Here is a 27777-nt window from a genome sequence, read left to right as displayed (position 1 = left end):
GGCATTATCGCAGCCTCTCACTTTCCAAGATTTTATTACATACTCTAGCTAAAAACTTCACTGCCATCTTTTATCCTCAACATTTCCACTGGAATGTAATCTGGAGGAAATGCCACTCATCCACTCATTTCATCCTTACTAATCCAATGCACCTCCTGATTTACTCCCTGCACATTATCCAGCCCCTAATTTTCTTCATTCATCAGCTCCCCAAAATACTCCCTCCACCTTCCCAAAACACTTTCCTCGCTTGTCAGCACTTTTCCATCTGCATCCTTTATCACCCCTTCCTTAATGTTTACCTTCATGTACAGCTTGCTATATCCCATTTCCTTTGCATTTTCCACATTTCTTTTCCCTTCATGCCACATCTCATCGTACTCGTGTCTGTATTCATCATCTCTCCAACTATTTCAGCTCTTTTTCACCAACCTTTTTCTCATATTTTCCTGATTTTAAAATATTAAAATGTTAGATTACACGTTACTAAAAAAAGTGGTCAGATTAGAGTAACGCGTTACTAAGTAATGCATTACCGGCATCCCTAACCACCAATTGATGGAGCAGGAAGGAAGGAGAGCCTTGCAGTGGGAGCGGGTGTTCCAGGACCGGAATCAGGGGCGTAGGTTTGCATATGGACCATAGGGACAAGTCACAACCAATATTTTGGGATGACAAAATAGTCCCTACCAATATTTAGCATTTTTGTTTATATAACAAAATCATTCACTATTTTTTTTCGAACTCGATACTATAATTTTAGTCGTCACGTTTTGTGTTTTCGACGTGCCAGACGTGACAGGGTTACCCATGCTGCAATTTCATTGGCTCACGTTCTTCTCACATGGACGTAAACAAAGTGCATCGCATCTCGTGGCAGGCAGTGCTTAATTTGTAAAGTGGGAGGTCCCGGAGCACAGAGGATGGGTGGCTCCGGTGCAGTGTTGCCAGATGTACGATAATTATCGTATTTGTACGATAGTTTTGCCCTCTGTACGATGTACGATCAATAATGGGAAAAAACCCAAATATGTACGATAATTTCTGTTGGTTGCCCAAACACGCATCTCTCTCTGACACCCAAGAATCATTTTGCAGGCGTTGCACTCAGGCGGCATCAAAGACACACCATACACAGGGCTGCTGCTGGCTTTGGGCGACCGGGACAGTCATTTGAATGAGTTCCCATCCAATCTCTGCAGGACAGGACAGGAAGATTCCCCAACCAACATCTTTTTTTTTTTTTTCAAAACTGTATTTCAACAAATGCAATAACAAACGAACAAAATACAAGAGCAAAGAGATATACAAGAAAAATAAAAAAAAAGTTCAAGTTCCTTATGGAGGTGTCAACATTTTTTCTGTGTTCAACAAAATCTGCACAAGTGGCCATGGCATCGGATGACGACAGCCACCTCGAGGTTGAATTCGACTCTTTCTAGTCTGGTAATTAACATGTTTGTGTTACTTCACAGTCTTGCTTGTGCATTTGCGTTCTTTTTGTGCCATAGTTTCCCCATTACTATAATTACTGTTTAAAAATGTGACATAAAATTCTTTGTAAATTAAAAAAAAACGCTAAAATAGCTACGTTGTATGCGTTTTGTTTGTGTACGATAATTTCTCCCAAAATACGATAATTTTGAGGTTTTGGTACGATAGTTTCATATTTAATATCTGGCAACACTGCTCCGGTGCAGAAAAACAAGAAGGGCGGGGGGGAGGGGTTGCGAACAATGCTGTGTGCCACACTTAAAATAAACTGCACACCCACACAAACACGCACACACACCTTCACAAATGACACTAACACCCTGCCTTTTCCTCAAAAAATACTACATTTATGTTTGCTGTCTGTCTCTGTACTTTTCTGTCACTTTTGCGCTCTTTTTCATACTTTTCCCTTGTTTCAAAAGTCACCGAACGCGCTTTACCGTAATATATGCAACATATAGCATACTGTTGGAAAGCACGGGTTCTTGGCTTGCTGTCAGTGTTGAAATTTTTCAGAGTGAGGGTTTACATGAGAACTTACGGTAATGAGAATCAGCGGCGCATTAGTGTGAAACTTCCGTGTTTTTCCTCTGCGTTATGACATCACAGGCTTACGTTTACCGTAATACACCATATATATCATTGGAAATCCCTTTTTTTTTTTTTTGGCAAATTAGGTTGCCAGATACCTACAACTGCATTATTGATGAAGAGAATAGATTATACATCTTGTTTGCAAAAACTTTTTTTTTTGTTAGCTCCACAAGTATTTTTTTTTGTTGTCTTGTTCTCTCAGGTGTAGGCCTATAGAATAGATTCGTGATTTTGGGTGCAATTTTGTTATTTAAGCTATTTGTTTGTTTGCCTACACACTTAATATTGTAAATAAAGTGTTAAATTATTCAGCATTATGTCGTCATATGTTATGTATTATGCTGTACTTGTGCGTCTAATGGTATGAGTGGGTTAGGGGGTGATGGTGGTGAGCAGGGGGGCCGGGTGGGGTGTGTGGTATTGTCCCTACCAAAGCTGAGACCAAACCTACGCCCTTGACCGGAATAATCCATTGGAGATGTTTACAGATGCTGAGGCTGGGATCGCTTCTCCTCTGGTGCAACCTGGAAGTAAACAAAACTCTCGCGCATTGGAGGCATTTCTTGGCAATGGCACTCGCGAGGCCGCTTATGCCCGCAAAAATTATCAACTAACATTAATCTACAAGTTTAGACATCGATGTGAAACGGTGATTCTAATCCAATTACATTTGTTGTGCAAATCTGATGGTTAATTGTGTGAGATTTCAGACCATAAAATATTGTGTTGGCGGTGGCAAAATATTCGACCGTTTCACATTTGATGTATTACGCCGCGCTCTGACAGCGTTGCTACACAGGTGTCAATAATGGCGCTGCCAGCTGAGAGTGAGAGAAACTAGTGCAGCGACGATGATCCCAAAATGCGTGGATTTAATAGATTTAACTGGATTGATTGATGGATTCACCATGGATTTAACTCAATGCAGCTGATGAGATGGAGAAATCTGTGGGTCTGCTCACAGAATTTCCAGTTTGGCATGATGACGCTGTTGCTACAGTAAGCTTCGCGCACCGAATTAGTTACAGAAAAATAAAGCAAGCAAACGATGGAACTGGATTAGAATGGGAATAACCCTGTTGCCTAACATTCCTGTATGAGTCGGCCGCCATCCGAACATGTCCGTGATCATCCGCAGAGGTACGCATGTCCACAGCCAGGATTTTTGAGCGGCTCAGCCACAGGAAAAACACCTCCGTTGGAAGCCTTAAGGACAAGTTGGAACATGTCCAGCTGTTAAACAATTTCTTAGATACTCACTCAACTGAAAGCCATCAAAAGCCGCCTGGATTTTACAAATGGTTATCAACACGGAGGTGTTTTTCCTGTGCCGCCGGACCCGTCCGCACGTCTTTCCTTAATAAAATCTCCTTTATCAGTGGAATGTCCGGATAAACTGCTGATCCCGACCTCTTCTGAAAGTTCTCTGTTCTGTTACGACGTCCTGGGTCAACAGAGGCTTAAATTTGGAAGCTTTCAGCTCGAAACAGGTAGACAGCGGCGGCTCAGGGCGCGTCGCTGCGTCCCGCTCCGTGGGCAGTCCTTAAAGCGACAGCAACAGTCCATAATCTCTCATCAGCCGTTAAAATTTTCATAGAAAACCAGCTGAATTTCTCGAATGGTGTCCACTTCGATGTGTCTCACAGTTTTGGAAAAAATTTTGATCAAGCAAAGCGTCAGTCTCTCAGGAAGTTCTCAGACAAAGAGATTCCGACGGGAGGGGTGGACCACTCCTCACTCAAAGGCAGCCCACAGGCGAATGACGTAACCGACAGGCGTGAAAAAACTCACGCATGCGCACGAGGGTTCAAGGTTGTCTGACGTAATTGCACGTGATTCAAATCCATATCGTTTTTGAAAAAAATAAAAAGGTACGTTAGTTTTATCACAGACCTTGTATGCCCCGTCATCCGCTGATATCCGCAACCGACGGGTTGGCATGACGCATGCCCAGCACGGCCACATCACGGTCACAAATGGTATGTCGTGCATGCAGACAGAGTGGGCACGGATGAAGCGAGTGCATCACGGCCGCTGTGCCCCTCATGGGGGCGCCTCCGCGGTCGCCTTCGCTTCTGTTCCCTGATATATCCGCTTTTCTTCCTCATGTATTCGCTGATCCACCCCGGGACATTTGTCATTTCCGCCCACCTTTGTTGCGGACGCTCAGCTTTTGTCTCCTCATTTCATGCGCAAATCCTCCTAAACGCCAGTGGGACAGGGCCCATAGCTGAGCAATTAAGTTTATTAGACTAAAAGATTAGACTGCTTTATGAAACGAGGCCCTGATGATTTATGAATAATGAGGGAATAAGACACATCTGGTCATGAAATGGGACAACAGTCATCATACACCCAATGTGTAAATTCCTTTAATTAAATCTGAAAGTTTGCAAACTGAAGTCATATTCACATTATTTTCTGAGGTTTGTGGGTTAAATCCCTGACTGCTACAGAGTATCAAAGTGTCCATTAACTCCAAAACTAAATCAACCTTGGGGCACACACTGCCCCCACACATCCAAGGGCGCAAATTAGAACTAGAAATTGGGGGGGACAAAGTGCGAGGCCCTTGGGCCGGGGGTCTGGGGGCCGCTTTAGGTCCCCAGAAGCCAACGGTTTCTAGATAAGCTCAGATGCATTCTGAGCATCCAGAACAGTAATTTTAATGTTTTGAGAAGACCATAAAGTGGACACCATTTGACTTATGCAATCTGAAACTGTGGATATAAGTACTTTATTCTAAGAATAGCCAGCATTGATTTTATTAACATCCTGGTGTAAATAAGGTATCACCACATGTGTAGAACTCAAAACGAATGATAGGTTGAGTTCTCATAAAAAAAACAAAAAACAACTGCAATGTGGTAAAATGTATTCATAAATATGAAAGAACAGGCTCTTAATAATGATTAACTATCGCATACTGTATTTTTTTTCTCAAGATTTGTTTTTGCATAAGTTTGAAAAACAAAAGACCATTAGTTTAGGATAAATTACTTATCATGAATTTAATTTTCGAAGTGGTACTAATGACAACACTCATACTGAACATAATTTCGCTTGCATAGACTGATTTTGGAGATCAAGCAATAATTGCAGATGGGCTTTCTGAGGTCCCAGATTGCTTTTCTGATTTCCTTTTCTAACTTTCAGAATTTAGTAAATTAGCATATGGTCCATTGATACTTATGTGTAGACACTAGTGCCTAGAGGCAACTATTTTTGTTTTCAAATCTGGGCAAATGCAGTCCCAGAAAATTCAGAATGTAACAAACAAGAAACAGGTGTTGTAAACAAGTCAATGCTGCTAAAAATACAAACTTGCAGAAATAAAGATATTATTCTGACATGGTTTTGCACATAAGACTGGCATAGCATGTTTCAAGTACACATATATATGTCAGAAGGTGGAGGGGTCATACCATATTCTGTCCCCCCTGGTTCAAAAGGTGGGGGGGACATATCCCCCTTATCCCCCACCAAATTGCGCCCATGCACAGATCAACTCCACACAAACAAAAGATGAACAGCTAGATGAGCCCATAAAATCATAATTTTGGCAATGCTTTTGGATGTTCTAAAATCAGAGTTGTGTGCGCGCCTCTACAATCTGAGCACAAAGTACATCAGACTGTAATCTTTCCTCACACAGACTGAGCGTTGCAGAGGGAGTTGTGTAATTTTCCCTTCACAGCAGTAGTTCGAACCCTCGGGGAGCTTCTAAGCCGAGGAAGCGCTGTAAACCTGTACGTTGACCTGCATTGAGGGATAACAGGAAACTGACAGAGGATGCCTGAGTGTCATGACCTTTACCGTGCACTCTCAGACTTCCTGCTCATGCACTGGTGGAGAAGGAGGTAGTCCTGGGGTGCGCTGTTGGACAGGGAGCCGTGGTGGCTGTGGCGCACAGGCACATCAAAGGTGAACAGGACGGGTTGGCTGGAGTGAATGGGCGCAGAAGACTTGCGTTCCGCAGACAGAGGAGCCATGGATCCGGTGGCGTCTACACCGACAGAACGGGGCATATGGTGTAACCTTCCATCTGCAGACAGGAGAAAGTGGAGATATTGATCAACGTGATGACAAAAACCCATCTGAGGCTCATCTTGAAACACTGTACATTCCTCTGATGCAGAGGAGAACTGCGAGCCAAGCAACCATCGCCTTAACTTTTTCCATCTTTGTTGCGAGAAAACCTCAGGTCATAGAGCAACATGTAATTCATTTGAGGGTTTTAACCTTTTACGTGACCCTTTCTTTTCATGGAGCCTTGTATTCACTCACTTCCAATGTACCTTCTAATCAATACAAAGGAGTGAGCCGTCTCAGGGGAGGAGAGAAAACACAATCCGTCTGGTTCTTTTGCGGCTGAAGGGACAGATCCATTTAACAGCAAATAGTCCAAAATATCTTTTCCGATCAGGGTCAGTGAGTTGACCAATACTGGACTGCGTGAACAGCATGGCCTTACAGTCTTATTGTTTCTCTTTAATAGCCTTTATCTGCATTGTACAACTGTAAAGGATTCTGACATTGGGATGCTGCAAATAGACCGGGCAGGAGGCCAAAACAGGGAGGCACATACTGAGCTGTAGGAGTAGCAAGTGGGTGGGATGCTGATCCATCGACCCATGGTGCTGTGTGTGGCACAGGCTGGAAGGAGACGGAGGAAAAAGCCCCAGCAATCGTGCTGAATGCAATCTATCAGCGCATGAGCGTGCATGTAAGACTGCAGCATAAGACAATGTCAAATGTTTGAAACGTAACATCTTCCTCGTCAGATCTTATAAGGCTTCTTGGGGGTCAGATGTCATTTTAATAAGAAGGCAGTGTTCTTAGGGAGTCATGAGGCAAACTGGCCAGAGAAAGAGAAAAACAGACACCGCACCCAAACGTGCCGAGTAAGAATGTGCATGTGGGGCGGTTTGAGTCCCGCAAGCTAAATGAGGTCACATCCATGCCTCGGGGGGGAGGCCTCTGCTATGGGGGTCTCAGGCCAGTGGGCATCACTGAGACACTCAGACAGGGACTCCCCCCCCTTCCCAGTCATCCTCAATTACACCATTGTTCTGAGAGCTCCCACTCTCCCTAGGCTTGTTAGGCATCATCTCCTTTCTCCCCAAAAAGAGCTTTCATCCTGTGTGGCGAGTAGTCGGCCCACTGACATGGGTAGATATATTGATTTGATGGAGCTTCTCCCTTACCTCCCCCAACTGAGTGGGAGGTGCTTGGAAAAATATGTCTCAGAAGCAGACAACAAAATATTAAAAATCCCTCCAATCAAGGCTGGAAACACAAAAAATCCACATGCACAATCAGGCTCATAAAATGATTCCTCCTGCTTTGACTTCCATCTCTGATTCCATCTATTATATATTGGTGGCAGTAAATCTTTTGTGATTAAATACTTGAATTAACAATTTGGTCAAAATATAATGTATTAAAATCAACAACAAAAGACTAATTTGGTCCCCTTCAAGACATCAGACCTGAATTTGAAGTGGCCAAGTGGTTAGTGTGCTTGGTTTCAGTGTGGAAGGTTGTCAAAGTCAGTTTTTTTTTTTTATATATATCTGCAGATCAGATGTTTTGTAAAGACTCGTCTGGACAATTCTGAGACTACATTACCTCATAAGTTGGACCAGTGTCTCAAGGACTGTATAGTAGAAAAGCATGCAATTTAATTTATATACAATGTTTTACAAGAATATGAACAAGTGACTATGGATGGTATAAAGAAGGACTGGGAAAGGGAATTAGGGATGCAAATAGATGAACCTGGGATAAGGGTCTGAAACATGTTAACATGTACTCCCTTAATGCTAGACACTGTTTGGTCCAGTTTAAGATTTTGCACAGGCTGCATTATTCTAAGGTGAGGTTGCATAAAATTTTCCCAGATGTGTTGCCAATTTGTGAAAAATGAAGCCAAGCGGATGCAGACTTACTACATAGTTATGCAATGTGCCCTAAGCTACAGGAATTCTGGGTTGCAATATTTTCATTCTATTCACAGGTTTTAAAGGTTCAGATAAAACCAGATCCACTGTGGGTTATATTGGGTACATCAGAACACTCTAAAAACCTACAGAATGCACAGCACCATCTCCTGTCATATGGCCTCATTTGTGCAAAGAAACTTATTGTTCTGCTCTGGAAAGATAAAGAGGTACCAAATTTTAAAGTCTGGATTGCGACACTGACTGATACCCTACACCTGGACAGAATTCGTTATATCCTTTTAATGATAGGCTGGTGGAATTTGAAAAGACTTGGAGTCCTATGATTTCATTTATGAGAAAGATGAATGGTTAGAATTCATTATGTTAACATCTTCAAGTAGCACTCTGCAGGGGTGGGTGGGGTGTTTTTTTTTTTTTGTTATTGGTTTTGATGATGTGTCTATTTATGTTGTTTGATTTTGCTTGTCTGCTGGTGTTATTTTTCTGTTGTGGGTGTTTTGTTGTTTTGTTCCATTTGTCTTTTGGCATAATGTTGTTAAAAAGAAGCAAGATATCCATTCCACACTATTTGTATTATTGCTGTTTTTATGATTCATAATTAAAAAAATATGTGAAACAAACCCCACCCCGTCACATTTCTCCATGTAATGTGGAATTGTGTCAGGAAGGGCATCCGGCATTGTGACAAATCAACATGCGCGACCCCAAGTGCAAACAAGGGACTTATTTACAGTGGTGGGCACAGTTCAGCTAATCCGATAACAGATCATTATCAAAGCTAATGTTTTTGCTAGCGATTTAGATTTTCAGATAAATTTTAAAACCATCATCGGACCAATTATCTTCCGATAAATTTAGTTACGATAACTTTCAGTTTGATAACATTTTTTTTGCTGGTAAAGTGAGCAAAATTTAACGGTCAAAAACGTTTGTAAACCCTAAAATCAAACATGTTAGTCCATCTGTTGTGTGTTTGTAGCAGACTGGCTGCCTGTCACTTGCTGATGACATCATCATTAAGCACAAAACGTGATTGGCCGGTCGATGCAGGGAGCATTGTGGGTGGTGTAGTTCAGGTTCACTTTGGACGTTACAGTGAGTGAGTCCTCTTGACAAAACAAAACGACTAATTTTAATGTTATTTTATTTTATTTCTTTGTGGCTGTAATTTAATCACCAAGACTCGGTGGGGGAGAGGAGCTCTCACAGCGCAGCTGTGTGTACAGAGGGACTTTTCTTCACGTTTAGACACGGTTTTGGATTTTTTTTAAAAAAGGATGCTTTATGTGGATTATTTATTCAGATGAATCCCGCTGAAACTAACAGGTAAGAATTTATATTTACTATGTCTCTTTTACTCTGCCAATCAATGCATTAATGAGCGTATTTCGGTTGTTTAAGCCGCAGAATTCAAAGCGTGTGAAAAAAGCAGCAGCTTTTTAGTTTGTAAATGACGGTGTATCTAATATTGAGATAAACTGTGACTTCTAATACTGTGGTTTACTGCTTTTGAAAGATAATGACAGTGTTTGGGGTTTTATTTTTTTATTCATTAATTTTTCGTGTATTCTTATGTGTTTGTGATCCTTGAATTTACCCAGCAGCGAAAAGTGAAAGTGAAACTGGTTTATCAGATGCCGACAGTGTAATCTGATGTGGCCGTGTCCAAATCAATAATGAAAATTATCGGTTATCAGTTATCTCTAATAAAGATCTTTTCTTTTTTTTTTTTTTTTTAGCAGTTTATTGGTTTAGCGTCATGAAAGATAACTTTTCAGTTATTGGATTAATGAATATCAAAGCTAACTTTTTGCTTAGCTGTGCCCACACTGCTTACATCCATCCATCCATTTTCTTCCACTTTATCCGGAGTCGGGTCGCGGGGGCAGCAGCTCAAGCAAAGCTGCCCAGACCTCCCGATCCACACACACCTCCCCCAGCTCCTCTGGGGGAACCCCAAGGCGTTCCCAAGCCAGCCGAGAGATGTAGTCCCTCCAACGTGTCCTGGGTCTTCCCCGGGGCCTCCTCCCAATGGGACGTGCCCGGAACACCTCTCCAGCGAGGCGTCCAGGGGGCATCCAGAAAAGATGCCCGAGCCACCTCAACTGACTCCTTTCGAAGTGGAGGAGCAGTGGCTCCACTCCAAGCTCCTCCCGAGTGACCGAGCTCCTCACCCTATCTCTAAGGGAGCGCCCAGCCACCCTGCGGAAGAAACTCATCTCGGCCGCTTGTACTCGTGATCTCGTTCTTTCGGTCATGTTCTTACATTTAGTCATACATTCATTCATACATGCTTACATTTACTAGTTTCTCTTCATTGGCTGTGTGTTCATCTTGGGACAAAACATTGGATGTTGAATGCTCCATCTTCTATGGCTGAGTTGGTGCAGGCATTTATGCAGGCACGCACCTTGAGATCTCATTGAGAGAGATGTTGTGCTGTGGGCACCGTATGTTAGCAAAATAAAAGCAGGTGATCAAGAAAACACTTTCCTGTTTTTGGCTGCCTACGATCAGGAATGGTCATGAATTTTTATATTAAAACTGCATGGGCTTTCAAATTTCACAAAACTGACAATTTCGTTTCTACCGCAATCCAAGCATTATAAAGTAGGCTTATTTTAATAACATGTTGCAAAATTGCAGCTTATTTTAATGAAGAGAACATATTTACCTGGGGGGAATTCCATGGTGAATATTGTCTTTTCCTTCTAATGTTGTTACCCAGACAGACTGTGGGAGGAAGCAGGTGTGCACATGCGTGACGTTTTGTGTTTACCTTTGATCTGACATACTTGCTTGATGCACGTTCATGGGGCGTGCATGCTAACATCTGTAAGATGTGTTGTAAATCAATTCAGAGGTGTTATCTGCTTTCAAAAAGTAAAATAAATGTTTATTTATTAAAAAGTGTTTATTTCTTGTTAATGTTTGCAAAATACGAGGTCTGTCAATAAAGTATAGGTCCTTTTTATTTTTTTCAAAAACTATATGGATTTCATTCATATGTTTTTACGTCAGAAATGCTTGAACCCTCGTGCACATGCGTGAGTTTTTCCACGCCTGTCGGTGACGTCATTCGGCTGTGAGCACTCCTTGTGGGAGGAGTCGTCCTGCCCCTCGTCGGAATTCCTTTGTCTGAGAAGTTGCTGAGAGACTGGCGCTTTGTTTGATCAAAATTTTTTCTAAACCTGTGAGACACATCGAAGTGGACACGGTTCGAAAAATTAAGCTGGTTTTTGGAATATCCGGATAAAATGCTGAAACCGACTTCTTCTGAAACTTCTCTGTTCTCTCACGACGTCCTGGATCAATAGAGCCTGAAATGTGGAGGTTTTCAGCTTGAAACAGGCTGACGACGGCGCCTGGGAGTGCTGCACGATGTCTCGCTCCATGGGAAGTCCTTAAAGCGACAGTATCACCTCAAAATCTCTCATCAGCCGTTAAAATTTTCACCGAAAACCAGCTTAATTTTTCGAACCGTGTCCACTTCGATGTGTCTCACAGGTTTAGAAAAAAGTTTGATCAAACAAAGCGTCAGTCTCTCAGCAACTTCTCAGACAAAGGAATTCCGACGAGGGGCTGGACGACTCCTCCCACAAGGAGTGCTCATAGGCAAATGACGTCACCGACAGGCGTGGAAAAACTCACGCATGCGCACGAGGGTTCAAGCATGTCTGACATAAAAACATATGAATGAAATCCATATAGTTTTTGAAAAAAATAAAAAGGACCTATACTTTATTGACAGACCTCGTATATAGCAGACATATTAGATTTATACAAAATAATCTGTTTTGGTGCATTTGGCAATGTTTTTGAACGCCATCTTGGTTTATTTCTGTTTGCGAGAGCAGTCAGCTGATGTCACACTGCCTTTCTTTATTCCGACTGGCTGTTGTGTGCTTCCCAGCACCTCTTGTGCAGAGTGGGGCAAGCCCCCACGTGATCAATGACGTTGCTACAAAATGTTGTTCATCATGGCATCTGATCGCATGAATTTCTTCCCTTCAGGGGGAGAAATTCTAAATATTTTCCAGTGCGAATTTTGATCGTATTGGCAATATCATATCATGAATCCCTTATTTAAATACCAAGGAATAAGATTATAGTGATGCCAAAGAAAATTCTTTCTGTTACTTAAATCTTACAAGAAAAAAAAAAAACACAGAGGCTGTACACAGAGGCCATACAGCTTTAATGTTTTAAAGTAATTTTTTTTTTTATCTAAGTTCTATTTTATTTTTCCTATTCATCATCTGTTTTTAAATTACTGTGAACATACATCTGGCACAGATATGGTTGGCTATGAGAACTGCACTGGTCCACATGGATCTGGTTACTATCGTGAAAATGGCTTTAATGCTGCTAGACTTTGCAAAAAATCAGAGGCTACACGGTGCTGGATTCTGTTTTCAATGTTCAATATAATGTCCAATATCATGTGGGACATGATCTATTCTAATAACGACGGTGTTGTTAAGGAGACTGACCATGTTTCTCATCAGAAAATACTGGAGAATTCTGCAGAACTGTACGGTCTATAGACGTGCACAGACTTGTTGTGGCTACCACGATGATTCAGTAAAAGTCTCACAGACCAAGATTAAATCTGGCCAGACTTCAAGATCAGATCGTTTCTCCAGTCACTGGGGTCCTCAACACTGATGCACCTGCGTGCCGCATCATGCCCAGAGAAACACGTCACATGGCCAAAATATTGTAGGTGACGTTCCCTCACAATGCAAATGATCTCATCTGAGTCCCCTTAAGTAACTACTCATCTGATACAAAGCTGTGCCAGCAGGACACAAAGATCCTCGTACCAAAGACATCCAATCAGTGTCTTAGGTCACTGGGCAATGTTCAAGTCTTCCACCCATACAGTAACAGAGGAACCACCAGTACACTAAAGGCTTGGATTGTTGTACTTTCTGTGGTAACTCAGTAAGTACTGTCTGCCACAGGAGCTGTTGATCTAATTCTACCAAACAGTCATCAATTCTGTCCTGTGCACATCACCACAGTCTGATCTGGAGCTTCCATAAAACAGGGCAGAAACAGACTGAACCATACGATCACCAGAAAAGGTCACTGGATCCTGCCTACCCTCCAGGACACAACCGTTTTCAACTCCTCTCCTTCCAGCAGATGCTACAGAACCATGTTAACAGAACCAGTAAACACAGGGACAGTTTACTGCTCCATGACATCGCCTTAATCAACAGCTGACCACAAACATATTTCATCCCATTCATGACACATTTTATTGTTGTTTATCCAATTTCACATTACACCATATAATGTAGAAATTATGTCCTGTCTGTAAATAAATGTACATTGTCTGCATATGTATTGTAAACTGTGTATTACTGTACGTTGTGAACAAAGAGAACTAACTGATGTCTCAAGTAAACAGAAAATTCTAATTATCTCCCCTTGAAGATGTCGGACTGAAATTTTTTTTTTTCTTGTGCATCTTCACAACATTTCACTGAAACACAAATTGTTTATACTCGACCTCTTGGCGAAACTTTATTGTGCTGACATCCACCGAGTGGATATATTACTCCATTTCAGGAACGCTGAGTACAGGCTGCTGTGGGACACCACCAACAATGACCAACACTGATCCACCTGTTGCCTATGTTAGTAGATCCTCCACCTTAAAATAGTTTTTTAAACAGGGGATATTTATAAAGCAAGATAAATAAATAAAAATTGTGGTTCCATTCCAGTTTTGCAGATCCACATCAAAATTAAATGAAATTTATTTCACGAACTTTCCGAACAACACTCCACGTTATGGTTTGAGGAATACATCCCTCTGCGTAGTAACGCCCTGAGTCCCGCTATTTATTGCCAGATTAGCATAAAGCAGATGACAGTCTACAACTCCACCTGTACGGGTCGCCAGTCTGATACAGGACACTGAGCAGGATTCAAACCCAGGTCTACATATTGAAGGGCCAGGTAATTATCCCTTCAGCTCCCTGCTCTACTACCTCTGTGTAGAGTCACCTCAAAATGTAATGGTGGCTGTCAAAGCTCAGGTCATTTTCAACAAGTTAACAAACATGTAAAATCCTATCTTGCAACAGTAACATTTCTTAAAGGGGTCATAGTGTGAAAAATTGCTATTTCATGATTTCATGATCACGACTTCCGTGATAAACATCTAGAAAGTCCCATAGTTCTGTGGTTATAGATGGTCGCCTGGTACAAGGAACATTTAGATTTGAAATGGGTCACTCTCAACTTCTATGACTTAACCCTTCTCATACACAAGGCGTGTGTATCATGGTTAGAGGTATGTGCAGCACTCACCACCTAACTCGCCACTACCGGCTGCAAACACGTCACTACTCGCCACAAGGTCGCCAGCACTTGCTAGGGTGCGGTAAGTGTTTGGATCACCACTCAATTTCACTTGTCCCACATCTCCTCTGTGTGGCAGGCTGGAAAGTACCAGGTTGCTCAGAAACTCCAGATTCACAATAAAATGTAAGAAAACAAAGAGAAATTGAATAAAATATTACACAGGAAGCAGCAAACGACACGCTAAGTTAAATGCCAATGAATGCCGCAAAAACTCAGCGGTCACATGGCGCACACACGCGGGCAGTCGGCAGTATTTGTTCTGAGTGCAGGAACGTAGGCAGTGAGTACACCATGCCAATGGTTGCCACACCACGTGCACGCCTTCTGTGTGAGAGTAGTTTTATGTCGTGGAAGTGCATCTCTGGGCTCGGTTGCACTATGAGCTTCAACACCTTCTGTGAGATGTGCCCATGGGGGGCATTTTAGGTCAAAATCTTCAATACCTGTTAACCCATTTAAACACCATGAGTACAGCCCTCAATGCTGATTTCACCAAAATTTAAGAGTGTATCACAGGATAAACTGAACATACACACTCATCTTCAATGGCTTAGGCCAATGGTTTTCAAACTGTGTGAATTAATATTATTTATGTTAAAATGTCTCAGTTATGCCAAAGACATTTAAAAAACACACAGAGATTTAAATGTAAACAGAAAAACAATGTTTAAAAATATTAAAAAAAAGGCAAAAATAGAAGAATAAAAAGTTCTTTAAAAACACATGTTTAACCCTCTGGGGTCCGAGGGCATTTTTTGGACAGTTCACTCACCTGGCATAAATGATTTATTATTACTGTTAACAGCTCTCCCTGCATTCCACAATCAAGTTTTTCTTTTTTTCAGGACAACCTGTGCTTTCATAAGGTTTACAATCAGAAATAAGAAAGGAAAAAGTAAAGCGGTAAAAATAATTTTCCACACACATTTATTCAAAACACACAGCAAACTATAATAAACAACTGTTTTGACACTTTATGAAGGTAATTTGAGGTGTGTGAAAGACTGTACAACAAAAAGGTTCAAACAATAAACACAAATGCACATTTTGAACAATATATAAAAAATGGTCTATGCATTTTGTTTGTCTTCATCTCAAAGCAATTTCTGTCTGCTATTACACAAAGGTCACATCACAAACTTCTACTTCTACTGTGCTTTGGAGTGTTCTGTGCTGCTCCTGAAGCAGCTTTCATTCACATTTTGGCCCACTTTGGCTCCTTACAATCCTGATAGTTACACACTCTTTGTTTGAGCACGTGAGATTGTCATCAGAGGCTCTCCGTTTGCTTTCACTGATCGCTGTGCGTAATGGCACAGGGCGCATTGGAAACTAATAGTATGTACTCATGGGAGCACCCAGGGGGCTATTCAAATAGGCCAACTAGTAACATATCACTCCTGAAAACAATCTTTGGCTTTTCACGTGAGGTAAATCTGCCCTATGATTGGATTTTGGAAAACCATGTGACGGTGACCCAATTCCGATTGGACACTCACATTGTGCACGTCATCACACAGCTTCTATAAGGAGTACAAAGATGGCCCATGGCTGGCTCGAAAGTCCGCGGAGTTAACTTTTCAGCAAAAAAAAAAAAAGTAAGTTTCTGTCTCATATCATTAAAACGTTATTTATAATTTAGTAAAGCTTGGTCTTAGCCGTTGTATACGAGGTATCTTATAAAACTAACTGGCAGTTTTATAAAAAAAAAAAACTATATGGATTTGATTGACATGCGATTACACCAATCATGCTTGAACCCTCGTGCGCATGCGTGAGTTTTTTCACGCGTGTCGGTGACGTCATTTCCTTGTGGGCAGGCCTTGAGTGAGATGTGGTCCCGCCCTCTCGGCTGAATTCCTTTGTTTCACACGCTGCTCGAGACGGCGTGCGTTGCTTTATCAAACTTTTTTCTGGACCTGTGAGGAATATCCGATTGGACACTATTCGAGAAATTCAGCTGGTTTTCCGTGAAAAGTTTAACAGCTGATGAGAGATTATGGGGTGTTACTGTCGCTGTAAGGACTTCCCATGGAGCGGGACATCGCGCAGCGCTTCCAGGCGCCGTCGTTAGCCTGTTTCGACCTGAAAACATCCTAATTTAAGGCTTAATTCACCCAGGACGTCGTGAGAGAACAGAGAAGATTCAGAAGAGGCCGGCATGAGGCGTTTATGCGGACATTCCACTGTTTAAGGACATTTTGTAATGAAAGACGTGCGCGCAAATTCGCCGAGTCGTTTCCGTGATGACTCGGTGAATCTGTGTGCGCCGCGACAGGAAAAACACCTCCGTGTTGAAAACCATTTGTAAAATTCAGGCGGCTTTTGATGGCTTTCAACAAGTGAGTAACTGAGAAATTGTTTAACAGCTTGGGCATGTTCCAACTTGTCCGTTAAGGTTTCCAATGGAGGTGTTTTTCCTGTCGCGACCCCCCGCGGTCGGGTCCGGCCCGACATGCGACTCTGCCCGCACGTTCTTTCATTACAAAATGTCCATTAACAATGGAATGTCCGAATAAACTCCTCATGCCGACTTCTTCTGAAAGTTCTCTGTTCTCTGACGACTTCCTGGGTCAACAGAGCCTGAAATGTGGAAGTTTTCAACTTGAAACGGTGAGACGCTGCCGCCTCGAAGCGCAGATCGCCATCAGGCGCCGTGGGCCATCCTTACGGCGACACTACCAGAACAAAATCTCTCATCAGCCGTTAAAATTTTTAACGAAAACCAGCTGAATTTATCGAATGGTGTCCACTCAGTTGTGCCTTACAGTTTTGAAAAAATTTTGATCAAACAAAGCAGCAGTCTCTAAGCCATTCCTAAACAATGAAAAAAATCGACGAGAGGGTGGGCGACTCCTCACTCAAAGACTGCCCACAGGCGAATGACGTAACCGACAGGCGTGAAAAAACTCTCGCATGCCCACGAGGGTTCAAGCATGTCTGATGTAATCACACATGATTCAAATCCATATGGTTTTTGAAAAAAATAATAAGGTCGGATATTTTTCTATTAGACCTCGTACAACGGCGTCGACCCTAGAGGGTTAAAATGTTTTCCTTAAAACACACAAGTACTTTTAAAATGTGTTTAAAATGTGTAAATGAATGAAAAAAACACACTAAGATGTTGAAATTGTGTGTATGTGAGTTGGGGGGGTGGGGGGAGGCAGCTATTCATTTGTTCTCTGAGGGGGGCTCACTCTCCCACACTTTGAAAACCCCTGGCTTAGGCTATCCAAGATCCGGTGGTGGGGGGCTGGAGCCTATCCCAGCAGTCACAGGGCGCGAGGCGGGGTACACCCTGGACAGGACACCAGTCTGTCGCAGGGTCACATATAGACAAACAAACACTTTCACCCCCGCACATGCGCAGCTACAGACAATTTAAAGTTTCAAATCCACCAAACCTGTATGTCTTTGGATGTGGGAGGATGCCGGAGCACCCGGAGGGAACCCACACAAACTCGGGAGAACATGCAAACTCCACACAGAAAGACCCCAGGTGGGAGGATAAGCTGAACCTTTTCACAAAATGTCATGAAAATGTGTTTTATTAACATCAGCATTTATCACACAGTAGCTCTGCTGCATGTTGCAGATACACTGAAAAACACATTTTCTCACAAATTATCACAGTGTGCATCCACTTTTTTGGGGGAAGGGGGCTAAGATACACTAAATAAATATGTTCATTTGTTTTGGACTAATCCTACTTGCAAAATAAGAAATGCAGAACAAACTATAACCTCTGTGCAAGAGATACTGTAATTAAGAGACAAAATGGTTTGATTTCAGTGTGCATGTCACTCTGACTCTGCGTGTGCACGTGTGTGCCACGAATGATGCTGGATTAAGTGCCGCACATGGCTGTCAGAGTCAGAGCGAGATGAAAGACGACTGGTCCGGCCTGCTGATGGAAGAGCCTACATGGCTCATCACCGACACTAATGGCTCCAATGATGGATCTTACTGTGGACAGCAGCTCCATTAAGGCACGAGAAACACCACATCACTGCCCTGCAGAATAAATTTCAGCCAAGTTGCTTCTCGTTATATATTTCTGATACTGAGTGATGACCTATGACGCTCAATAACAATGTGAATGTTTATTAGACAACCACATACAAACTGCACTGACTGCAGCTTTTCTATAAATAATGCAACGTTTACGGATTTTCCATTGTTACTAATAATTAAAATAAAAAATAAATATAAAGAAGGAATTCCAGCAAAAACCTGTAAAACCTGTGCCATATCTCAATGTGGATCTGTGCTGGATCCACTATGGTGACCATAATTGAACGGGAGCAGTCGATAGGACAACAACTAAAAAATGGGCCTTAAGACCCATTTTTAAGCTTTGGCTTTTAACACCGCGTGAGTGTATGGTCCTCTGTGTGTGCGTTTTTGTGTACAGCACTTTGGAAACTATGTTTGTGAAATGTGCTATATAAATAAAGTGGTATGTGGTAAAAAATAGGAATTCTTTTTTTAACCTGTGGTCTACTTTAAAATGACTTTGGGTCCAGTATTTAGTTTACACGTCGAAACAGACACAGTAAATGCACATGTTGGCATGCCTGTAGTGAATCCATTCCCTACAGATTCTGCATATTTCCTCAGAAAAGTCATGAGAAATTTTTTGAAATGACTGATCAGAAAGGCAGCCGCTTACCTTGGCATTCCTCTGAGGCGGCGCCGTACTCTTCATTAAGTTCCTACATTTTGAACATTGATGAACACCATATTTTTTTCTATTTTTCTTTTTTTTTTAAGTTGACAAAGTAGTGAAATCTCTTTAAAAAGTCATGGTTGAATATTTTGATAATTCTGAGTCATTTAAATGTGATGTATGTCCATATTTATTGGAACCAAATATCCTGATGAGCAGCTGCCTGCAGGAGCAGATTGTTGCTTTCCAGCAATACAGAGGTTTCAGTGAGACAACCTTAGCTATTGTTGTATGTATGAATATTTTTCCCCTCACTTTATAAAACCTAAATATTAAAGGTGCACATTATATACAATAACTCATTAGTACCTCAATACAAAGGAAAGAGACCATTACTAATATAAATGAAATATATTTACACACAGTTTCACTGCCCATAGTTAGCGTTCATATTCCACTTTTTATTATACACCAGCAACTACGGTGATCTGAAACCTTGTGAGGTTAATATAACATGCAGACAAAATTTTCTGAGCTATGAACCTGACTTCATTACCAAAATGTGTGGACGCGGTGATGCACTGCAAGAGCGCATGCACCCTGACCTGACACAACCTACTATGTGTCATATTAACATTTTGTGGCCAAAATCCAACTGTGATTGCAGCATGAAACAGAAAACTCCAGCATCAACATCAAACAAGGCACATAAAGAGGGAAGGAGTTCTTCCCACGGCATTCTTCAACTTGAATCATCAGATGATCCCCAGCGATATGTTTAAAAAAAGAAAGAAACTTTTGGACGGTGGATGATGTACAACCATTCTGGGTCAAAGAGAACACAAGTTCATGAGCAATATTCTAATTATGTTCTGTCATAGATCACCTACTGTCTCATCTGCTCTGTGGCCATAATCTAATAGAATCTGGCTGCTGATCTCAGGAGGCCAAATTTAGAGCCAGGCTGGACCGCTAAGGACAAGAGCAGCTTTGTAAGGCGCGCATTTCCTCTCAGTCCAGGCAGAATTAGACAAGGATGTACGATAATCTGATCTGAAATGAGATATATGTAAAATTAGAAAGCACCTCGACCCACTGAAAGGACATCTGATGAAAAGACGCAGGAAGAGGAAACATTAAATTTTTCTCATAAATATTTTTATCAGTATCCCAACCATCTGTTAAATATTCCGGTAAAAGTTAATGACTACAAAGGTCCGCGTGCCCTCAATGTCAGGCTCTGTGGTACCAGTAAAAAAACACTTTACTTGATGGTATCATAAGAAATCGCACTTATAAACACAGCCTCTGGGCACAGGTGGCTAAAACGAGCATTGCTAATTAACATCAGACATGCGAAGGCTCCGCAGGGTGACCTGGTGGACATGTGACACGAGGGTTTGATCTCTACACAGATGCTGCCAGATTATCTTTGAAAAAGGCTTCTTAGATACACAGTTCTGTGAAACAGCAGCAGTAAACGTGTGGTTTGGTTTAAGGCGCTGATTCCATGAATACAGATTTGGATCTGAAAGGCAGCTGATTCTGAAAAGCAACAGCGTCCCAGGAGGCCACCAAGAGGGAGCCCTCGCTCAGCTAGCAGGGGGGATGGGAGACAGCAACAAGCCTGACGTAAGAGCGTAAAGAAGAGGGGCGCTGGTGCAGAGGTGGGTTAGGAGGGTCTGAATCGAGCACCGTCACACGGCCAGTTCTCCCTCCTTTGATTCCAGCGCAGATTAAACAAAGCAGACACACGGGACTGATCGTTGATGACATTACTCCGCTGCGCCTGCCTGCTCTACAGCATCACTGAGGCACCGCCCCTCGACCTTACCGCGACATCAATTTGCATCCAAGCGCTGGACTCATCAATCAACAGGCTTCTCTGGGTCGATGAATTACAAAATTGGCTGCAGTCTAAAACACCACATCATTTTCAATGCACTGACCTCATTTCTGTAAGACGAGCGGCTGATAAATAGTGCATCTGTGCAACAACAGGGAGGACTGCGATGCAAAAGAGAAATTTGCAGTGGTGGGCCGAGCTCATTTTGAAGTATTGTGTTCATTCTCTCATTGGAAAAAAGGGCAAGATGTGCCATAATGGGGCTATGCCACTGCCTGCAGCACACCGAGCCAAGCACAAAAGTGTAATTTCCTGTGACAGTACAGCACATTACAAACAGGAACAAACTCTGAGTGGAAACTCATCACGAATGGAGACTGTGACACTTGTGGATGGGCTCACCTACAATAACGGATATGGTGCGATGTGAAAATGCCTCATCAGATGTCCTTGTTTGATTTTAAATTTGTAACACCCTGTTAATCAGCCAATATGGAACAAGCTAGAGGAACTGTATTTTCCAGACATACAACCTCTGGCAAAAATTATGGAATCACCGGCCTCGGGGGATGTTCATTCAGTTGTTTAATTTTGTAGAAAAAAAGCAGATCACAGACATGACACAAAACTAAAGTCATTTCAAATGGCAACTTTCTGGCTTTAGGAAACACTATATGAAATCAAGAAAAAAAAATTGTGGCAGTCAGTAACGGTTACTTTTTCAGACCAAGCAGAGGGAAAAAAATATGGAATCACTCAATTCTGAGGAATAAATTATGGAATCACCCTGTAAATTTTCATCCCCAAAACTAACACCTGCATCAAATCAGATCTGCTTGTTAGTCTGCATCTAAAAAGGAGTGATCACACCTTGGAGAGCTGTTGCACCAAGTGGACTGACATGAATCATGGCTCCAACACAAGAGATGTCAATTGAAACAAAGGAGAGGATTATCAAACTCTTAAAAGAGGGTAAATCATCACGCAATGTTGCAAAAGATGTTGGTTGTTCACAGTCAGCTGTGTCTAAACTCTGGACCAAATACAAACAACATGAGAAGGTTGTTAAAGGCAAACATACTGGTAGACCAAGGAAGACATCAAAGCGTCAAGACAGAAAACTTAAAGCAATATGTCTCAAAAATCAAAAATGCACAACAAAACAAATGAGGAACTAATGGGAGGAAACTGGAGTCAACGTCTGTGACCAAACTGTAAGAAACCGCCTAAAGGAAATGGGATTTACATACAGAAAAGCTAAACGAAAGCCATCATTAACACCTAAACAGAAAAAAACAAGGTTACAATGGGCTAAGGAAAAGCAATCGTGGACTGTGGATGACTGGATGAAAGTCATATTCAGTGATGAATCTCGAATCTGCATTGGGCAAGGTGATGATGCTGGAACTTTTGTTTGGTGCCGTTCGAATGAGATTTATAAAGATGACTGCCTGAAGAGAACATGTAAATTTCCACAGTCATTGATGATATGAGGCTGCATGTCAGGTAAAGGCACTGGGGAGATGGCTGTCATTACATCATCAATAAATGCACAAGTTTACGTTGATATTTTGGACACTTTTCTTATCCCATCAATTGAAAGGATGTTTGGGGATGATGAAATCATTTTTCAAGATGATAACGCATCTTGCCATAGAGCAAAAACTGTGAAAACATTCCTTGCAAAAAGACACATAGGGTCAATGTCATGGCCTGCAAATAGTCCGGATCTTAATCCAATTGAAAATCTTTGGTGGAAGTTGAAGAAAATGGTCCATGACAAGGCTCCAACCTGCAAAGCTGATCTGGCAACAGCAATCAGAGAAAGTTGGAGCCAGATTGATGAAGAGTACTGTTTGTCACTCATTAAGTCCATGCCTCAGAGACTGCAAGCTGTTATAAAAGCCAGAGGTGGTGCAACAAAATACTAGTGATGTGTTGGAGCGTTTTTTTTGTTTTTCATGATTCCATAATTTTTTCCTCAGAATTGAGTGATTCCATATTTTTTTCCCTCTGCTTGGTCTAAAAAAGTAACCGTTACTGACTGCCACAATTTTTTTTCCTGATTTCTTAAAGTGTTTCTTAAAGCCAGAAAGTTGCCATTTGAAATGACTTTAGTTTTGTGTCAAATTAAACAACTGAATGAACATCCTCCGAGGCCAGTGATTCCATAATTTTTGCCAGGGGTTGTATAAGTTGCATCTGTAAAATAAATAAATAAATGAACAAAGAAATAAATAATATAAATTAACTATAACAAAAAGAGGAGGAAAGAACATATATGAGTTGCACCAGAGTATAAGTCACATTTCTCTAGGGTTTAATAATGAACAGGAACTCAGTAGCACATGTGCACACCACGGTGTGTGTTGTTAATTAACACAAGAACTTTTTAAATTCCAAAAACAAACAAGATTGACAAAAAAAAGCGCAATGGACAACACATTAAATGTTATTTGGCACAGCCTGGATAAAAGAAACAGTCACATGGACACGGACCCGGCGCCACGAGGGGGCGTTTGGGGGCGACGCCCCCTCACGTCGTCAACCTCGCCCCCTTGGATGTGAGAGTTATCAAAAATAAAAATAAAAAAGAAAGAAAAAGAAATACTGGAAAATATAGTGCCTCGCAGTTTCGCAGATTTTTTTAGTCCAATTTTGCATGCTTTTTTTTTTTTAAACAGCGCATTGTGCTCTGGTTCCTCATCAAGCAGACTGGTGTTCTGTCGAGATGACGGGAGACCTGTTGCGGCACAGTGAAGGGAGAGCACGTGCATTGTGTTCTGCGTGTCTGTTTAGAAGAATCTTCTCGCCGAGAAGAAAAAAGTGCGCCAACAACTATCCATAACTGTGTTCTTCACTTGGAAAAAGACACCTACAGTGAGGTGTGAGTGGAAAAAGGTGTGACAGTGGCGCGGCGCCAGGACGAAGAGGCGCGATCAGAGGAACTGTGAAATACTGGTCAGTCACTATTAATAATTTCTTATGTGTCCAACCTCGTAGGTTGATCGTTAAAATTAAATTTGTTAGTTCTAAAAGACATCATAATTATTTATAGGAAAACGTTCTATTTTTATTTCTCAAACAAATGTTTGGGCCTGAAAAAAGGTTGGTCTTATTTTTCTACTAAGGTTTGAACTTTGAGTGTTTACACACGAGAGAAAAGTGAGAAAATGTTAATGCCTGTTTGAGAAAAGTGTATAAAGTGTGTAGTGAGGGGTTTTACAGCCTTAAAACGTCTATAATAATTGTAAAAAATAACGCTGTCTACTTCGCGGATTTCGCACCTATTGCGGGCTATTTTTAGAACGTAACTCCTGCGATAAATGAGGGACCACTGTATATGAAAGGTTTATCTTTGACCTGTTGTGTGACTGTCATGCCCAGTTGCACTGTGTTTGCGGTTGTGATGGAGGGCTGTATGTGGAGTTAATCTACTGTCTCGTGTCATTTCTCAGATCAGTTGTTGGTTTGGTTTTGTGGTATGCAGGAGATCACTTGACCGAGGGTCTATACATTCATATAATAATTAAAAAGATACTGTCATCACTCTTTACTCTTAGTCAACAGTTGGCAACAGTGTAGCTTAAATACACGAGCTTTCTAGGAGTGCACCCAATTCATTATGCATGCTCAGAGGCAGGTACCCTCCGGTGCGCACTTTTTTTTTGGGGGGGGGGGGGGGGGACCCTGCCCCCGTGATAAACTCATCGCCCCCTTAATTTTTTTTTCTGGCGCCGGGCCTGCATGGACACGGATGGAAAAATAGTGTAAAAATGGTGAATTTTTGCAGGAAGCCCTCAGCCTGTGGTGGGCACCAACATAACTGTTAAATTGAAAAAACGAGAAAAGACAAATAAGTGTGTGTTTATTTTATTGAGCATGTTGATCTCTAAGAAAACCTGTCTGTTGTTAATGGTTAGCATTGTTGCCTCACAGCAAGAAGGTCATAGGATTGATTCTCACCGGTGGCATTTCTGTGTGGAGTTTGCATGTTCTCCCAGTGTTTGCAAGGGTTCCCTCCAGGTGCTCCGGCTTCCTCCCACATCCAAAGACCCACAGATTAGGTGTATTGGAAACTTTAAATTGTCCGTAGGTGTGCGTGTGGGTGTGAATGTGTTTGTTTGTATATATGTGGTTCTGCGACAGACTGGCGTCCTGTCCAAGGTGCACCCCGCCTCACCCCTATGACTGCTGGGATAGGCTCCAGCCCCCATGACCATTAATTGGAGTAACTGGTTGAAGGTGAGTGTACTTTAATGCACTAATGTGCATTCCTGCAGGTACAAGGAGAAAATATGTGCATCATAAACCTGCCCATGTAAGGTGCATCTGAACACTCAACAGCGGTGACTATGAGACGCCACAACACTTCCAAATTAATTTAGCATATAGCAAATGCAAAAATAAATAAGAGCAATCGGAGATTTGACGTCAGCCAATCCGAATATGGATTACCTCCAAAATTCAGTGCAGTCTTCGATGCCCTGTGCAAATTTGGTGAGAATCCGTGAAGTAGTTTTGATGTAATCCTTCAAAGCCTATATAAAGTGAAACTTGATCCAGAATCCAGATCTAGATCACCTCCAAAATTTAATGGAGTCATCCATGATCTAATCTCTAGTGAAATGTTGTAGCTTTGACATAATCTTGCTAAAAGTCAGACAGACAGACAAATAAATACAGTAGATAATGCAGATGATTTCATTACATTCTTGGCATGCTTTGACATCAGGTATTACCATTAAAAAAGTTTAATTTGATAATAAGAGTTCTTCGGCTTGGAGGTCATTTACTGTTCAGTCCATCTTGGTGCTCTATTATCTTTGTAGTGAGCACATATGTAACTTGGATATATATATATATATATATATATATATACACCATGGTCAGTGAGAATTCCATGTCTAACTGGCGTGCATTATTTTCGTGTATACGCACATGTAGTTTGGCGAGTTAAGTCACTTTTATAATCACTCCGCTCTGGTCGTCACCATAGCAACAGATCAGCTGTGTTTTGACAGTTGAGTGACAGAAACGTGATAAAACATGGATTTCCAAGTGAATTTTAATATTTTTGGCCAAAATAAAACATTTGAGGAATGGGAAGAGGAGGAGAGCAAACGAGAAGAACAGCAAAAGCAACGGGACAAAGATTTAACATTGGACGAACTGGACAAGATTGAAGACGAGAAAGAAGAAGAGAACGATTCTATCCTTGCGGGCTCCGCATCAAAACAGTGAGCGTAGTTTCTGGACGTGCTGGCCGCAGCTCGACACAGCAGAGAGGGGTGGTGTGAGTGGCCCTCTGCGGCGCGGGCCCACAGACACAGTAAGCGCATTGGAGACAAAATATCTTGAGAGTAGCATAAAATAGTCCCAAATACTCACATACGAGGTCTGTCCAAAAAGTAACAGACCTTTTTATTTTTTTCAAAAACTATATGGATTTGAATCACGTGTGATTGCATCAGCCAAGCTTGAACCTTCATGCGCATGCGTGAGTTTTTTCACGCCTGTCGGTTGCCTCATTCGCCTGTGGGCAGGCTTTGAGTGAGCACTGGTCCACCCCCCTCGTCGGATTTCTTTTGTCTGGGAACTGGCTGAGAGACTGCCGCTTTGCTCCATGAAATTTTTTTCAGAAACTGTTAGAGACAGTCAGTTGGAAACCATTCGAAAGATTCAGATGGGTATCGGTGAAGATTCTGTCGGCGTCACGTGGATTAAGGACCGTTAAAACCTTTTTTAAAGACGGCCCACAACGGCGGAGGGCGCGCGGCCATCGACAGGCTGGAACGACCAGATAATTTCTAAACTGAACGCTGTGTTGATCCGGGACATCATGTGACTACCACAGAAATGGCAAGAGAGCTGGACATAGCACTTTTGCGGCACATTCCACTGTTACAGGAGATTTTGTAATGAAAGACGTGCGGAGGATTTCGCGCGTCGGCAAGGAACTGCTCATGGCGTGCAACAAAAAAACACCTCCGTGTTGGAAGTCTCACAGGACATGTTGTGGCATGTCCAGCTGTTACACAATTTCTCGGATACTCACTCGACTGAAAGCCATTGAAAGCCGTCTGAATCTTCTGAATGGTTTCCAACACAGAGGTGTTTTTTTTTTTGTTGCACGCCATGAGCGGTTCCGTGCCGACGCGCGAAATCCTCCGCACGTCTTTCATTACAAAATCTCCTGTAACAGTGGAATGTACCGTAAAAGTGCTATGTCCAGCTCTCTTGCCATTTCTGTGGTAGTCACACGATGTCCCGGATCAACACAGTGTTCAGTTTAGAAATGATCTGGTCGATCAATCAATCAATCAATCAATCAATCAATTTTTTATATAGCGCCAAATCACAACAAACAGTTGCCCCAAGGCACTTTATATTGTAAGGCAAGGCCATACAATAATTATGTAAAACCCCAACGGTCAAAACGACCCCCTGTGAGCAAGCACTTGGCTACAGTGGGAAGGAAAAACTCCCTTTTAACAGGAAGAAACCTCCAGCAGAACCAGGCTCAGGGAGGGGCAGTCTTCTGCTGGGACTGGTTGGGGCTGAGGGAGAGAACCAGGAAAAAGACATGCTGTGGAGGGGAGCAGAGATCGATCACTAATGATTAAATGCAGAGTGGTGCATACAGAGCAAAAAGAGAAAGAAACAGTGCATCATGGGAACCCCCCAGCAGTCAACGTCTATAGCAGCATAACTAAGGGATGGTTCAGGGTCACCTGATCCAGCCCTAACTATAAGCTTTAGCAAAAAGGAAAGTTTTAAGCCTAATCTTAAAAGCAGAGAGGGTGTCTGTCTCCCTGATCTGA

The 27777-nt window shown here is 42.0% G+C and overlaps 1 protein-coding gene across 1 annotated transcript in view; it reads right to left on the bottom strand.

Moving 5' to 3' along the window:
- The window catches only part of gab2 (GRB2-associated binding protein 2), a 211015-nt gene that overhangs the window by 22669 nt on the left and 160569 nt on the right, over positions 1-27777 (bottom strand). Inside the window, exon 3 of the mRNA XM_034168473.1 lies at positions 5905-6133. Within this exon, the coding sequence (XP_034024364.1) occupies positions 5905-6133 (229 nt within the window). The remainder of the gene's footprint in view (positions 1-5904; positions 6134-27777) is intronic.

Source organism: Thalassophryne amazonica, chromosome 4, assembly GCF_902500255.1.
Source record: "Thalassophryne amazonica chromosome 4, fThaAma1.1, whole genome shotgun sequence".
Taxonomy (NCBI): domain Eukaryota; kingdom Metazoa; phylum Chordata; class Actinopteri; order Batrachoidiformes; family Batrachoididae; genus Thalassophryne; species Thalassophryne amazonica.
Note: the sequence above shows the minus strand (reverse complement) of the source record. Positions and strands in the feature narration are given on the sequence as shown.